General features: G+C 41.0%; 2 protein-coding genes across 2 annotated transcripts; both read left to right on the top strand.

Annotated features, from left to right (window-relative positions):
- The first annotated feature begins 4775 nt into the window (after positions 1–4775).
- Positions 4776–15192, top strand: LOC131930339 (uncharacterized). Its single transcript, XM_059286768.1, has 5 exons — positions 4776–4928; positions 7916–8566; positions 10854–10930; positions 12269–12449; positions 14936–15192. The coding sequence occupies exons 2-5, from the start codon at positions 8482–8484 to the stop codon at positions 15190–15192; spliced, it is 600 nt and encodes a 199-aa protein (XP_059142751.1). The 5' UTR covers positions 4776–4928; positions 7916–8481.
- Positions 5816–7057, top strand: LOC131930340 (elastin-like). The gene has a single exon (XM_059286770.1). It carries the CDS (start codon positions 5816–5818, stop codon positions 7055–7057), a length of 1242 nt encoding a protein of 413 aa, XP_059142753.1.
- Positions 15193–15416: the final 224 nt, after the last annotated feature.

Below are 15416 nucleotides of genomic sequence, written 5' to 3'. Positions count from 1 at the left end.
AAACTTTGCGAGAGTTGTTTCCCTTCTATTCATGTTGTGTGTACATTTATACGTGGAAGTTCTTGGTTTTTATATACATTCAGAGTTTCTTCCAGGCATCTCTGAAAAAATTCTACCGCCCTCCCGAACGAAATGAAATTTATATAATTTAAATATAAAATATATACTTTTAACAGTGCCCCCCCACCCCAAAGAAAGTCTATCGCCTTCCCTCGAAAATTTAAAGTGCCCCCCCCCCCCCCCGGAGAAAAAAGTCTGGAAGAAACACTGTATACATTAAGTAGACATCTGTCACATTTGGATGCTGATGTGTTATATACATTTGCATGTGTTCATCACATATGTATGTCAATGTGTTGTGTACATTTGCTTCCATTTGTACACAAATATAATAATTTTGTATCAATGGAAATAAATAATACTATCACACACATGTGAAACTCGAATCAACTCCACACAAGTGAGACGTTAAACTCATTACATGCACGTGCTAGCCATTAAAGCTCGCACATGCTGAATTATATAGGCAGGTGTAGACTGAGTTTTCGCGGGGGTGGTGGGGGTTAGATCTTTAACTTTTGACATCCCTACATTTTACCATGTACTCTATTTCCGGCATATACACCCCTCCCCCACAATCACCCCTACTATTAAATATGCTTTTATAATTTCATCTAATTTGGCTTCTTTTCGGAAGAATTTAAATCAAATATTTCTATTAATTTAGCGACATTTCCATAGTTTTCCAAGCTACAATATACTAAACAAGGGGTCATCCATAAATGGCGTCACCCTTTTTTTTGACGATTTTTACCTTCCCCCCTCCCTCCGTCACACATCGCCACAAAAAAGCCAGACAAAACTTAGGATCAAAACAGAGAGCCGACAAGGTTCAAAGGCTGTCATTGACACAAAACGTCAACACAAAATATGTTCGGACAATGCCGACTGAGGAGAGGCCGACCATAGAATAGCCTACGGCAAAACCTATGCAAAACACAATGATATGCCTAAATTTCTTTTATAGTTAACTTTTCTACCGCGTATGTAACTAAATACGTAACAAAAGTTAAGATTGTTGTGTAAATTATCTTAGAGTATTTTTACTTACAATTTGTATAAACCATAATGCTTTTAACGTCTGTAAATAATTTAAGCTATCAAAAAATACAACCCACAACAATAAACATACACAAGTTTACAATTCTTAACAAATAAATCAAAATATTTCTAAAAAGATTTGTGTGACTTTTTTTTCTGTGACTTTATTTCTGTGACTTTTTTTCCGATAAAATTTTTCCATTGTGACTTTTTTTCCGTGACTTTTTTTCCTAGCAAAAACTGTGACTTTTTTTCTGTGTTTTTTTTTTCCTGTGACTTTTTTTCCGTTTACCTACTAAACAAGGGGTCATCCATAAATGGCGTCACCCTTTTTTTTGACGATTTTTACCTTCCCCCCCTCCCTCCGTCACACATCGCCACAAAAAGCCAGACCTCCCCTAAAATGACGTCACACCTCAGTCTACAACCCCCCCTCAAATTTGCAGTTGAATGTTTCTTAAAACATCGATATTTTCTCCAAAATCTTGTTTGAACTCTCTCAACATAGAGTATTTTGATCAATTCCTATTACAATTCATTAAAACAGTTTTCTAAAACGCGAAATAACGGCTAAAACTCGTTTTCTAACATTGCTTTTTTATAATGCAAAAGTGTGACGTCACACCTTCTGAAACCCCCCCCCCCCCTCCCCTTGTCACACACCGTCACAAAATTACGGATCCCCTCCCCCCTGAGAGTGTGACGTCATTTATGGACGACCCCCAAGTTTCCGAAGACCTTGACATTACGTGTTACATAATTTGACGTGTGTTACCTGCCGCTGTGTTCACTGATCCGGCTCCACCCGATACATATTGTTTACATATCGATCTCCCACACGACTAACGGTGGCGGCACACGACGAACAATGAACGAGTCGGCGTGTTGCACCGTGTTGCACCGTGGGGCTCGTCTCGTTACTGAGCCGTGGAGAGGGCTGCAGACGTGAGGCGTGTCGTCTGGTCGTCTGCAACACTGTGGCCTTCACAGTCAGGTGACACCTTGGTGAGATGTAGCTGCTGAAGTGGTAATGATGTTTGTCTTGTGTTATGTTATTGTTGGTGATGATGTGTGGTAATGATGTTTGTCTCGGGTTACGTTGTTGTTTGTGATGTGTGGTAATAATGTTACATTATGTAGTTGTAGGTGATGCTGTGTGGTAATAATGTTACATTATGTTGTTGTAGGTGATGATGTGTGGTAATGATGTTACATTATGTTGTTGTAGGTGATGATGTGTGGTAATGATGTTACATTATGTTGTTGTAGGTGATGATGTGTGGTAATGATGTTACATTATGTTGTTGTAGGTGATGATGTGTGGTAATGATGTTACATTATGTTGTTGTAGGTGATGATGTGTGGTAATGATGTTACATTATGTTGTTGTAGGTGATGATGTGTGGTAATAATGTTACATTATGTTGTTGTAGGTGATGATGTGTGGTAATGATGTTACATTATGTTGTTGTAGGTGATGATGTGTGGTAATGATGTTACTCATATTATGTTGTTGGTGGTGATGATGTGTGGTAATGATGTTAGATAGTTTTACATTATGCCGTACATTATAAATTCAATGGGTTGGTGGAAAATTGTATAGCAAGTTTTTTTTTTCAATTTCTTGTTTCATTTTAAAAGTTTACTTTTCATATTTTGTCACTGCAGAATAAATGTGTGTAAATAATTGAAATTAAAATGGCGTGTAATCTTTGGTTTTCTACCGACAAAAAAAAAGAATAAATGTAGAGCTAAAGAAAAATGTTTGTGTTGTGTAGTACTGAAGTATGCAGGACCAAATTCTATTGGGACGTGTCACGCTCCATTGGTTTTCTGGTTAATTTAACGATCAGTGAGCCGAGGTTGATAAAGTCAATGTGGGATTTGTTAGAAGGGCATGTGATGGATCTTTGTTATAATCAATTTGTGATTTGTTAGAGAGCCATGTGCTAGATCTTTGTTATAATCAATGTGTGATTTGTTAGAGGAGCCATATGCTAGATATTTGTTATAATCAATGTGTGATTTGTTAGAGGGGCTATATGATGGATCTTTGTTATAATCAATGTGTGATTTGTTAGAGGAGCCATATGCTAGATCTTTGTTATAATCAATGTGTGATTTGTTAGAGGGGCCAATTGATGGATCTTTGTTATAATCAATGTGTGATTTGTTAGAGGAGCCATATGCTAGATCTTTGTTATAATCAATGTGTGATTTGTTAGAGGAGCCATATGCTAGATCTTTGTTATAATCAATGTGTGATTTGTTAGAGGGGCCATGTGCTAGATCTTTGTTATAATCAATGTGTGATTTGTTAGAGGGGTCATGTGATGGATCTTTGTTATAATCAATGTGTGATTTGTTAGACGGGCCATGTAATGGATCTTTGTTATAATCAATGTGTGATTTGTTAGAGGGGTCATGTGATGGATCTTTGTTATAATCAATGTGTGATTTGTTAGAGGGGTCATGTGATGGATCTTTGTTATAATCAATGTGTGATTTGTTAGAGGGGTCATGTGATGGATCTTTGTTATAATCAATGTGTGATTTGTTAGAGGGGCCATGTAATGGATCTTTGTTATAATCAATGTGTGATTTGTTAGACGGGCCATGTAATGGATCTTTGCTATAATCAATGTGTGATTTGTTAGAGGGGTCATGTGATGGATCTTTGTTATAATCAATGTGTGATTTGTTAGAGGGGTCATGTGATGGATCTTTGTTATAATCAATGTGTGATTTGTTAGAGGGGCCATGTAATGTATCTTTGTTATAATCAATGTGTGATTTGTTAGACGGGCCATGTAATGGATCTTTGTTATAATCAATGTGTGATTTGTTAGAGGGGTCATGTGATGGATCTTTGTTATAATCAATGTGTGATTTGTTAGAGGGGCCATGTAATGGATCTTTGTTATAATCAATGTGTGATTTGTTAGACGGGCCATGTAATGGATCTTTGTTATAATCAATGTGTGATTTGTTAGAGGGGTCATGTGATGGATCTTTGTTACAATCAATGTGTGATTTGTTAGAGGGGTCATGTGATGGATCTTTGTTATAATCAATGTGTGATTTGTTAGACGGGCCATGTAATGGATCTTTGTTATAATCAATGTGTGATTTGTTAGAGGGGTCATGTGATGGATCTTTGTTATAATCAATGTGTGATTTGTTAGAGGGGCCATGTAATGGATCTTTGTTATAATCAATGTGTGATTTGTTAGACGGGCCATGTGATGGATCTTTGTTATAATTAATGTGTGATTTGTTAGACGGGCCGTGTGATGGATCTTTGTTACAATAATTATCAGTGCGACAAAGTAGGTTAAAAAGTAAAATACATGGGCTAGATAAAAGTGATTGAAAATATACGCATTAGATATTCGGGATTAAAGCCTATTTATTGTAATAACTCGTGTCCGTCCCCCCCCCCCCACCCACTTTTTAACACAATCCAATCGACGAATCCCGCTTATAAATATGTATATAGGTATTTATATATATATATATATATATATATATATATATATATATATATATATATATATATATATATATATATATATATATATATATATATATCTACTATACATATCCACTAGATGTGTTTACACCGCAGGTGATGAGGTAAAACGAAGTTGACATATTTTTGTAAAGCTTGATGAATGTTAACTACAAGAACAGCTGGTGCTGTAGAGTCTAGCGATGTGTTTCGGTGACTCACGGTTCTCCCCTCAATATGACAACCATCGCATGCAAACAACAATCTGAACTTTTAAATCGAGAACTATATTCAAGTCAAACATGAAGATATTGGTGTAAGAATTTTTTATTTTTTTACCGTTTTGAGCTTTATTTCGCTAAGGTTTGTTTATTCGGTGCGTTGATGACTTGGTGAAAGGGGATGTAACCTATTCATTTGGAGGAGAATTAAAGGGAAGTAAGCGATGTTTTATGTATCTTTAATTGCCCAGTTTCTCGAGATAACAATCAATGTAATTTTATTGTAAGGTTGTAATTTATTGTCATGAGTTGGTAATCTTTACAGTGTCAGGTGTCTTTGTCAGGTGTCTGTGTCAGGTGTCTGTACTTTGTCAGGTGTCTTTGTCAGGTGTCTTTGTCAGGTGTCTTTGTCAGGTGTCTTTGGCAGGTGTCTGTGTCAGGTGTCTGTGTCAGGTGTCTTTGTCAGGTGTCTTTGTCAGGTGTCTTTGTCAGGTGTCTGTGTCAGGTGTCTGTGTCAGGTGTCTATATCTTGTGACTGTACTAGGTCTGGTGTTTAAGTCAGGTGTCTATGTCAGGTGTCTATGTCAGGTGTCTGTATAATATTGGTTGTGTTAACATGAGACTTACTGAAGCTAGTACAGGTGAAGTAGATGATGTCTACCATGTAGTGTATTTAATTTTCAAACAAACAGCTGCCAGCAACGACTTATACCGTGATAAATTAAGTTTAATTAACAATCCAATTATCGTCAGATGATGTCATGATTTGATCAATCAGTTCCACAATAAACACTTTATCGAATGCCCAAACTGATGTATCTATTCTGATCCGTGTTTTTCATGTTGCGGCCCAATATATCTAATTATAGCCCCAATTCTAGTGACCAGATTATCAGGGACATCGAATCACCTAGATCTAATTTTGGATTTTATCACCAGCTGACTTTATAAATTATAGGTCAAAGGTTATGTTTTGTTCGTGATGACAAGATATTGTATTTGGGGCAACAATAGTAGTGCATTAACGGTGGGCTACATGAGTGGTGCACCAACTGTGGGCTACATGAGTGGTGCACCAACTGTGGGATACTTGTGTGGTGCACCAACTGTGGGCTACATGAGTGGTGCACCAACTGTGGGCTACATGAGTGGTGCACCAACTGTGGGCTACATGAGTGGTGCACCAACTGTGGGCTACATGAGGGGTGCACCAACTGTGGGATACTTGTGTGGTGCACCAACTGTGGGCTACATGAGTGGTGCACCAACTGTGGGCTACATGAGGGGTGCACCAACTGTGGGATACTTGTGTGGTGCACCAACTGTGGGCTACATGAGTGGTGCACCAACTGTGGGCTACATGAGTGGTGCACCAACTGTGGGATACTTGTGTGGTGCACCAACTGTGGGCTACATGAGTGGTGCACCAACTGTGGGCTACATGAGTGGTGCACCAACTGTGGGCTACATGAGTGGTGCACCAACTGTGGGCTACATGAGGGGTGCACCAACTGTGGGCTACATGAGTGGTGCACCAACTGTGGGCTACATGAGGGGTGCACCAACTGTGGGCTACATGAGTGGTGCACCAACTGTGGGCTACATGAGGGGTGCACCAACTGTGGGATACTTGTGTGGTGCACCAACTGTGGGCTACATGAGTGGTGCACCAACTGTGGGCTACATGATTGGTGCACCAACTGTGGGCTACATGAGTGGTGCACCAACTGTGGGCTACATGAGTATGGCACCAACTGTGGGCTATATGAGTGGTGCACTAACTGTGGGCTACATGAGTGGTGCACCAACTGTGGGCTACATGAGTGGTGCACCATCTGTGGGCTACATGAGTGGTGCACTAAATGTGGGCTACATAAGTGGTGCACCAACAGTGGGCTACATGAGTGGTGCACTAACTGTGGGCTACATGAGTGGTGCACCAACTGTGGGCTACATGATTGGTGCACCAACTGTGGGCTACATGAGTGGTGCACCAACTGTGGGCTACATGAGGGGTGAACCAACTGTGGGCTATATGAGTGGTGCACCAACTGTGGGCTACATGAGTGGTGCACCAACTGTGAGCTACCTCAGTGGTGCAACAACTGTGGGCTACATGAGTGGTGCACCAACTGTGGGCTACATGAGTGGTGCACCAACTGTGGGCTACATGAGTGGTGCACCAACTGAGGGCTACATGAATGGTGCACCAACGGTGGGCTAGATGAGTGGTGCACCAACTGTGGGCTACATGAGTGGTGCACCAACTGTGGGCTACATGAGTGGTGCACCAACTGTGGGCTACATGAGTGGTGCACCAACTGTGGGCTACATGAGTGGTGCACCAACTGTGGGATACTTGTGTGGTGCATCAAACTGTGGACATTAGCAGCAGGCGTACATACTAGACGGTGATTGCTCCTTAGCGAAACTTGTAATTGGTTGGTTGCCATCAAGGTCATGTTGACCTAGATGTTCCTGGCATGGTGAGAAATGTGACGTCATGAAAATTTGACGCGTTACGTCACAGATACGGGCTGAGACGTGATGACCTGACTGACACCCCACCCCTCCCCCACCCCTAGTCTGGCAGGTGTGGGAGGTGCTGACACCTGTAGGATATGTCTGGCTGACCTGACGGACCAACACGCAACGTCTAGACATTACTCACCGTTACGGGTGGGGGTTGGGGTGGTGGAGAAGGTGGGGGTTGGAGGGTGGGGGTTGGAGGGTGGGGGTTGAGTTAGAACTGTAGGCCGTGCACAATTATATGTTTGAAAGTTCGTTTTTATTATCATTGTATCAAGATATTTTTACATAATGTAAATAACAGTAATAATGTAGACATTTAACTGCATTGATTTTTAGAGGTGAGAATGGTGGGATGGGTGGTGATAAGGGGGGGGGGGGGTGAAGATAATGATTTTTTGCGATCAATAGATGTAGTTTTAATGTACACATCAGCTTCGATGAGAAATATTTTGTTTATAGGTATAGGTATATATATATATATATATATATATATATATATATATATATATATATATATATATATATATATATATATATATTGCTTTTACAGGTGAACATGGACATGGACTCTATGTGTAACATCGCGATGTCTGACATCATGATGTCGGGCGAGGAAATGATGTCAACTGGCAGAGATAAGATACGGGCGGGGAGATAACCCTCCACCAACTGAATGTGAAGAAATCTCTAGCTGGGTTTCACGCCTCACTGATCTCAGCTACGCTTGAGCCGACACGGCTATAGACCGTTGCCCCGTCTTTGACCCGTCGCGACAAAAACGGGCTAATACGGGACCACATTTCTGACTATATAAAGGGAACCTAACTAGGTTTTTTAAATACTTGGTTTTCTGTTGGACTCTCGCTTCCTCTTAATATTGTGTAACTTAGGATATTTGAAGGAAACAGTGGACTGTTTGCGTGATTTCGAAGCTCAGTTTTTTAATTCTGAAATACGTGATTCATTGGATAAAATAAAAAGTGAAATGTTGGAAGTTTGATACACGACATTATTCTACGGCTCAGCTGTTAGGTTGGCAGACGATAGCTGACCAGCTGTCGCCGTTGTGTGCATGGAATTATGGTCCAAGTCTGACTGACGACAGGACAGGACAAGATGAGGACACAGACTTTGTTTACGTTCCTGTCTGCGCAGATATGGAATATTGGAATCGTCTGCTTGATATCTGGTCACGTGCAAGGTAAGTTTCCGGAGTTAATTTGTTTGAGATTTTAGCGTTTCCGTTATTAATCGAATTGTTGAATACTTAAGTAATACTAAAAAATGTAAATACAATACTTTTTAACGAATTAATTTAATATGTACATAAGCTTAGCACGGGCAAGTAAAAATGTTGAGAGGAGAATAGTATAACTTTTTGGAGGGAGAGTTACCTTTTTATCACACTGGATACAATTTGACTGACATGAATAAATTATAAACAGTTCTGATGTAACCAAAACTGATAGGAAATACACACACACACTTACATACACGCACATTGACCCCCCCCCACACATACACATTCACTCACACACACGCGCATTGAACCCCCCCCCCCCTCACACACATTCACGGACACAAATAGATCTAACACACACAGACACACACCACTCGCGTGTGTGGCGGTAACTCATCTCATTTCACACCTGGTGTATCGATTTTTTAACACTGTTACCTGGTGTGTTGAAGATTAACACATGCGGTGTGTCGCATATTAACATATGCGGTGTGTTGAAGCAGTGGCGTAGCTAGGATTTTTGGGCCCCTATACAAAAAGTGTTAGTGGGCCCCTCAGAGGCGTAGCGACCCTTCCCGGCGACCGGGGACAAACTTTCGATTTGCACCCCCCTCAGACTTTCGATTTGCACACCCCCCCCTCAGACTATCGATTTGCACCCACCACCTCAGACTTTCAATTTGCACCCCCCCTCAGACTTTCGATTTGCAACCCCCCCCCCCTAAAATGTTCGAAAAGGGCCCCTATTTGCCTTGGGCCCCCTATACCTTTCTTACGTTAGCTACGCCACTGTGTTGAAGATGAACACATACGGTGTGTTGCAGATTAACACATGCAGTGTGTTGTAAATATAATCTTAGGGATTTTGGGATGTCGTGACATGACAATTTCTGTCACCTACTGGCAGTGACATGTCATTGTGTCACCTTCCAGCTGTGACATGTCATTCTGTCATCTGACATCTCCAATAGCAAGGTTTAACAATGTAAGCGCTGTAGGCCTTCGTCATTTCAATATTATATAAGATGACTTGTTTTTTTCTTGACATTACATTGTTACCATACTTGACTTCACATGATTCAAATTATTTTCATCTTTGATTTCACATAACTTATATTGTTTCCATTCTTGACTTCACATGACTTATATTGTTTCCATTCTTGACTTCACATGACCAGAGTTTCTTCCACGCATCTCTTCGAAAAAATTCTACCGCCCCCCCCCCCCCCCCCGAACGAAATGAAATTTATATAATTTATATAGAAAATATATACTTTTAACAGTGTCCGCCCCCCCCCCCCCCCGAAGAAAGTCTACCCCCCCCCCCCCCCCCGAAAATGACTTATAATGTTTACATTACTGACTACACATGACTCATATTATTTACATTATTGACTTCACATGATGTATATAGTTTCTATTCTTGACTTCACATGACTTATATTTCTATTCTTGACTTCCCATGACTTATATTTCCATTCTTGACTTCATATGACTTACATTTAGATCCTTGACTTCACATGTAGTTCCATTCTTGACTTCACATGACTTATATTTCTATTCTTGACTTCCCATGACTTATATTTCCATTCTTGACTTCATATGACTTACATTTAGATCCTTGACTTCACATGAAGCTCCATTCTTGACTTCACATGACTTATGTTTCCATTCTTGACTTCACATGACTTATATTTCTATTCTTGACTTCACATGACTTATATTTCTATTCTTGACTTCACATGACTTATGTTTCTATTCATGACTTCACATGACTTATATTTCTATTCTTGACTTCACATGACTTATATTTCTATTCTTGACTTCACATGACTAATATTTCTATTCTTGACTTTACATAACTTATATTTCTATTCTTGACTTCACATGACTAATATTTCTATTCTTGACTTCACATGACTAATATTTCTATTCTTGACTTCACATGACTAATATTTCTATTCTTGACTTCACATGACTTATGTTTCTATTCTTGACTTCACATGACTTATATTTCTATTCATGACTTCTCATGACTAATATTTCTATTCTTGACATCACATGACTTATATTTCTATTCTTGACTTCACATGACTAATATTTCTATTCTTGACTTCACATGACTTATATTTCTATTCTTGACTTCACATGACTTATGTTTCTATTCATGACTTCACATGACTAATATTTCTATTCTTGACTTTACATGACTTATGTTTTTTTTCTTGACTTCCCATCTCTCCAACAGGAGACAACTCTTGGTCAGCTTGGCTTCCAACAACAATTATCAGGGGAGACAACCAGACCGTCTTCAGCCTGAAAGGTGTAAGTAAGGCTTGAACATTTCAGCTTGTAGTTGAGCTACATAGAGCTTTAGTTATGGTGTCTTGTAAACAGGAGTACGGCACGCTTTGGCCAAAGATCTTTGTGATCGTCTGACTCAATTATGAGAATAACAACATCAGACCAAAAAAGTTGAAATTCCGATTCTGCAGACAACATCAGCCTCCTCTCACATCAACAACAGCATCAGAGTTTCTTCCAGGCATCTCTTCGCCCCCCCCCCCGAAGAAAGTCTATCGACCATACACGTTTACTAGTGTCCGCCCCCCCCCCCCTAAAAGTGTTGAGCGCCCCCCCCCCCCGAAAATTTCAAGTGCCCCCCCCCCCCCACGGAGAAAAAAGTCTGGAAGAAACACTGAACAGCATGCCCAGTCCAAGCTAAGCAAACTTTGTGAAGAAGCACTTCAGGCAGGCTTAGAGATCAACTTTAAAAAAAAATCAATCAGAATGTGATGAATTTACAATAAACAGGAGCTCACACTTAGGATACAAGAAATGGAATATTTCGGAGGTGGATCGCTTGACATATCTATGTAGTGTAGTAATGAAGGATGGGGGGGGGGGGGAGCAGATGATGACATCAGAAGCTGCACCAACAAGGCCAGGGTCCGCACTCAACTCCCTTCACACAACCTGGGGGTCAAGAACATGTTCTAGCAGTTGAGGTGCCTGGAAGAAACTCTGTGAATAACAGATTGCCTGAAAAAATAATACCAATGCCGAACTGTGGAGAAAAACTGGGGAAGACCCTGTTGGTAAAGAAATACAAAAGCGTAAATGGGGATGGATTGGATACACCCTGCGTAGTCCAACAAGCAACATCAACTGACATGCACTAGACCGGAATCCCCAAAAGGAAAAGTAGCTAGGCCAAAACAAACTTGTAAGAGAAGCAAAAGTAGCCGGAATGTCGTGGACCCAACTTGGAACAAATTACAATGGAGAGGAGGGGTCTCTATACTCCAGAGGGGGACCACATGAACGATGATGATGATGATGATGGTGATGATGATGGTGGTAATGTGATGATGATGATGGTGATAATGATGATGATGATGATGATGGTGATAATGATGATGATGGTGATGGTGATAATGATGATGATGATGGTGATAATGATGATGATGATGATGATGATGATGATGATGATGATGAGATGATGATGATGATGAATATAATTGTAACTTAGCTAGATGGTGTTCGGGGTTTTTGATATTTTTAGGGTGGTTGTAATGGACAATTATGGACACATTGTTGATATTTAGGTATATTGCAACACTGTTCTTTATTTTATTACAGATATCCTTTGTGTATTTACAGATTTCCAATTACAAATGTTCATCTGGTGACGTCATCGAAGCCCAGTGCCGAAGAACGGATTTGTCAACAGAGAGCGATCACGTGGTGTCCTGCAACGTCACGGATAGCACGAGCGTCTACGTCATTGGTAACTGCGACAAAAACTGTACGGTGGAGTTGCGGTTCTTGTGTCCGTCTTTAGGTAAGTGTTGTCAGGTTTTAGGTGAATGGTGTCAGTCTTTAAGTGAATGGTGTCAGTTTTTATGTGAGAAGTGTCAGTCTTTAGGTGAGTGGGACCCTTTTGGCTCGGCGATTCTACCATTCGGAATTTTTCTGTTGTAAAACAAAAAGGATTTTTATAAAACCTAATATGTTATAATGGACGTCACAACTTGGAGGGCCTAACGGTTTATTTTTAAATCAACATTTTCCCCATGGAAATGTTTTCGGTATCTGGTCTACAAGTTTGTGCCATTGACATTTTTTCCACTAAATACTTGACAATGTCTACGTTTGCCTTGAGCATACACCCCGGTAGATCAGCCAATAGCAATCTGACCAATTAAGTTCTGCAGTGAAGGTCAGAACTGCAGTGGGTAGAAAGTTTCCACTGGTTCGTAAATTTGTCAACTTTATTGCCTCGTGTCGTTTATCGTCGTCCCTGTTCTTGTTTTGGCTAATTTACCTTCTAGCTGTCGTTTTTCTTGCAATGTGTGGCCGAGTGTTAGAGCACTCAGCTACAGTCAGGGACAGTTGGCATATGTGTATTGAAGTATATTGGCCATAGTTGACCTTAGATAACCATAGATGACCCCAGTTGACTACTATTGCTTACAGTTGACCACAGTTGACCACATCTGACCACAGTTGACCACATCTGACCACATCTGACACAGTTGACCCACAATTGACCACAATTGACCACAATTGACCACATCTGACCACAGTTGACACACCTGACCACATCTGACCACATCTGACCACATTTGACCACATTTGACCACACCTGACCACACCTGACAAACACCTGACAACACCTGACCACAGTGGGCCACAATTGACCAAAATTGACCAAAATTGACCACAATTGACCACAATTGACCACAATTGACCACATCTGACCACAGTTGACCACATCTGACCACATCTGACCACAGTTGACCACAGTTGACTACAGTTGACCACAGATGACCACAATTGACAAAAATTGACCACATCTGAACATATTTGACCTCATCTGACCACATCTAACCACATCTGGCCACACCTGACCACATCTGAACTCACCTGACCACAATTGACCACAATTGACCACATCTGACCACTATTAACCACATCTGACCACAACGGACCACAATTGACCACATCTGTCCACAGTTGACTACATCTGACCACATCTGAACATATTTGACCACAATTGACCACACCTGACCACATCTGAACCACAGTTGACCATACCTGACAAACACATGACCACAATCTGACCACAGTTGACCACAATTGACCACATCTGACCACACCTGACAACACCTGACAACACCTGACCACAGTTGGCCATTGTTGACCTATCTGACAAGAACCATCAAACAAGCGCTAACTAACTAATTAATTAATCAGAATCCAACCGCTGCTGGAGAACACGTCTTATGAGGAAGTGTGAGTCACGTGATAGTTGAGCACGTTGACAGACATCACTCCTGCACCGTGAGTCCACAAACTAGCGCCACCACAAGTGTAACCAGTTGGCAGACGTCAATTCCTTTAGTTATGTGCTGGCGATGATGTAACTTTATTTAAGGGGCTAGAACAGTGGGGGTGGGGGTGATAGTTATAAACCACAGACCTGACCTAGAAACCAAAAACCCATAAAATTATACAGTACCAGCCCCCGGTGATCTTTGGAATTAACTCGATATAAATCCCACTAAAAAATTGAAACAAATCGAGGTCAAGGTCGTGGGAAGGTGAAAAATGTAACAGCATACAAGGGATTGGCAAATGTAATTTAGTACAATTGTTGGGTGGAGAGTTGAAAAAAAAACATCCAAAAAACGTTCTCCCCCAATCTCTGATGGACGATGGTCAGTTGTGTCTCGATTAACGAACTGCTGATGTTAGTTTGTTGAGTAGCCAATCTCGTCAAAGCTATAACGTTAGCGTCATTCCATTATTTCAGTAGCTAGGCCGACCTATCTCGTCAAAGCCTATAAGATGAAGCGTCGTTCCATTATTTCAGTGTCTAGGCCGACCTATCTCGTCAAAGCTATAAGATGAAGCGTCATTCCATTATTTCAGTGTCTAGGCCGACCCTATCTCGTCAAAGCTATAAGATGAAGCGTTGTTCCATTATTTCAGTGTCTAGGTCGACCTATCTCGTCAAAGCTATAACATAACACACATTCAGAAACATTGGGAAAAATCTTATTCTATGTATTGCCGTATTTCTTATTCTGTAGCCTATGTCAACACCGACATCAATTCAGCTTACAAGTCCATGTATAGCACGGCAGACTTATTCTTGTTTGGGTAGGCTGTTGATGACTCATTATCTGCCACCCCTCACCTGGAACTATATAGGTCAGATTACACCTGAAGAATGGACATGACGTCATTCAATAGGATGGGAAAATTTTTTTTAGTGAAGACTTTTTTTACCTGCTTTAATTAATCGCAAGCAGTTGGTTAAAGAATCTGATGAGAATTGCTTGTACCTGCTCACCTGCTCTACGTGCCTGTACCTGCTCTACGTGCTGTACCTGCTCTACCTGCTGTACCTGCTGTACCTGCTGTACCTGCTGTACCTGCTGTACCTGCTCTACCTGCTGTACCTGCTGTATCTGCTGTACCTGATGTACCCTTGCTGTACCTGCTCTACCTGCTGTACCTGCTATAGCCTGCTCTACCTGCTGTACCTGCTCTACCTGCTATATCTGCTGTACGCTTGAACAAATCATGTCGTTGTGTGGTGGTTTGGGTGTGTGTGTGTGTGGGGGGGGGGGGTGGGGGTGGAGGTGTGGGATTGAAGTTGATTACAAGCACATTGTCTTCAGCTTACTTGCTTGTTTCTAGCGTTTTGTATTACGATGATCTACTCCCACCCCCCATACCTCCACCAGCCCCACCCCACGCCTCCACCCACCCTCTAGCATGTTGGCATGGACTAAATCAT

Source organism: Physella acuta, unplaced genomic scaffold (genome assembly GCF_028476545.2).
Source record: "Physella acuta isolate Inbredline_101_S28 unplaced genomic scaffold, ASM2847654v3 ptg001759l, whole genome shotgun sequence".
In the NCBI taxonomy this organism is placed as follows: Eukaryota; Metazoa; Mollusca; class Gastropoda; family Physidae; genus Physella; species Physella acuta.
This window is presented reverse-complemented; position numbering and strand designations above follow the sequence as displayed.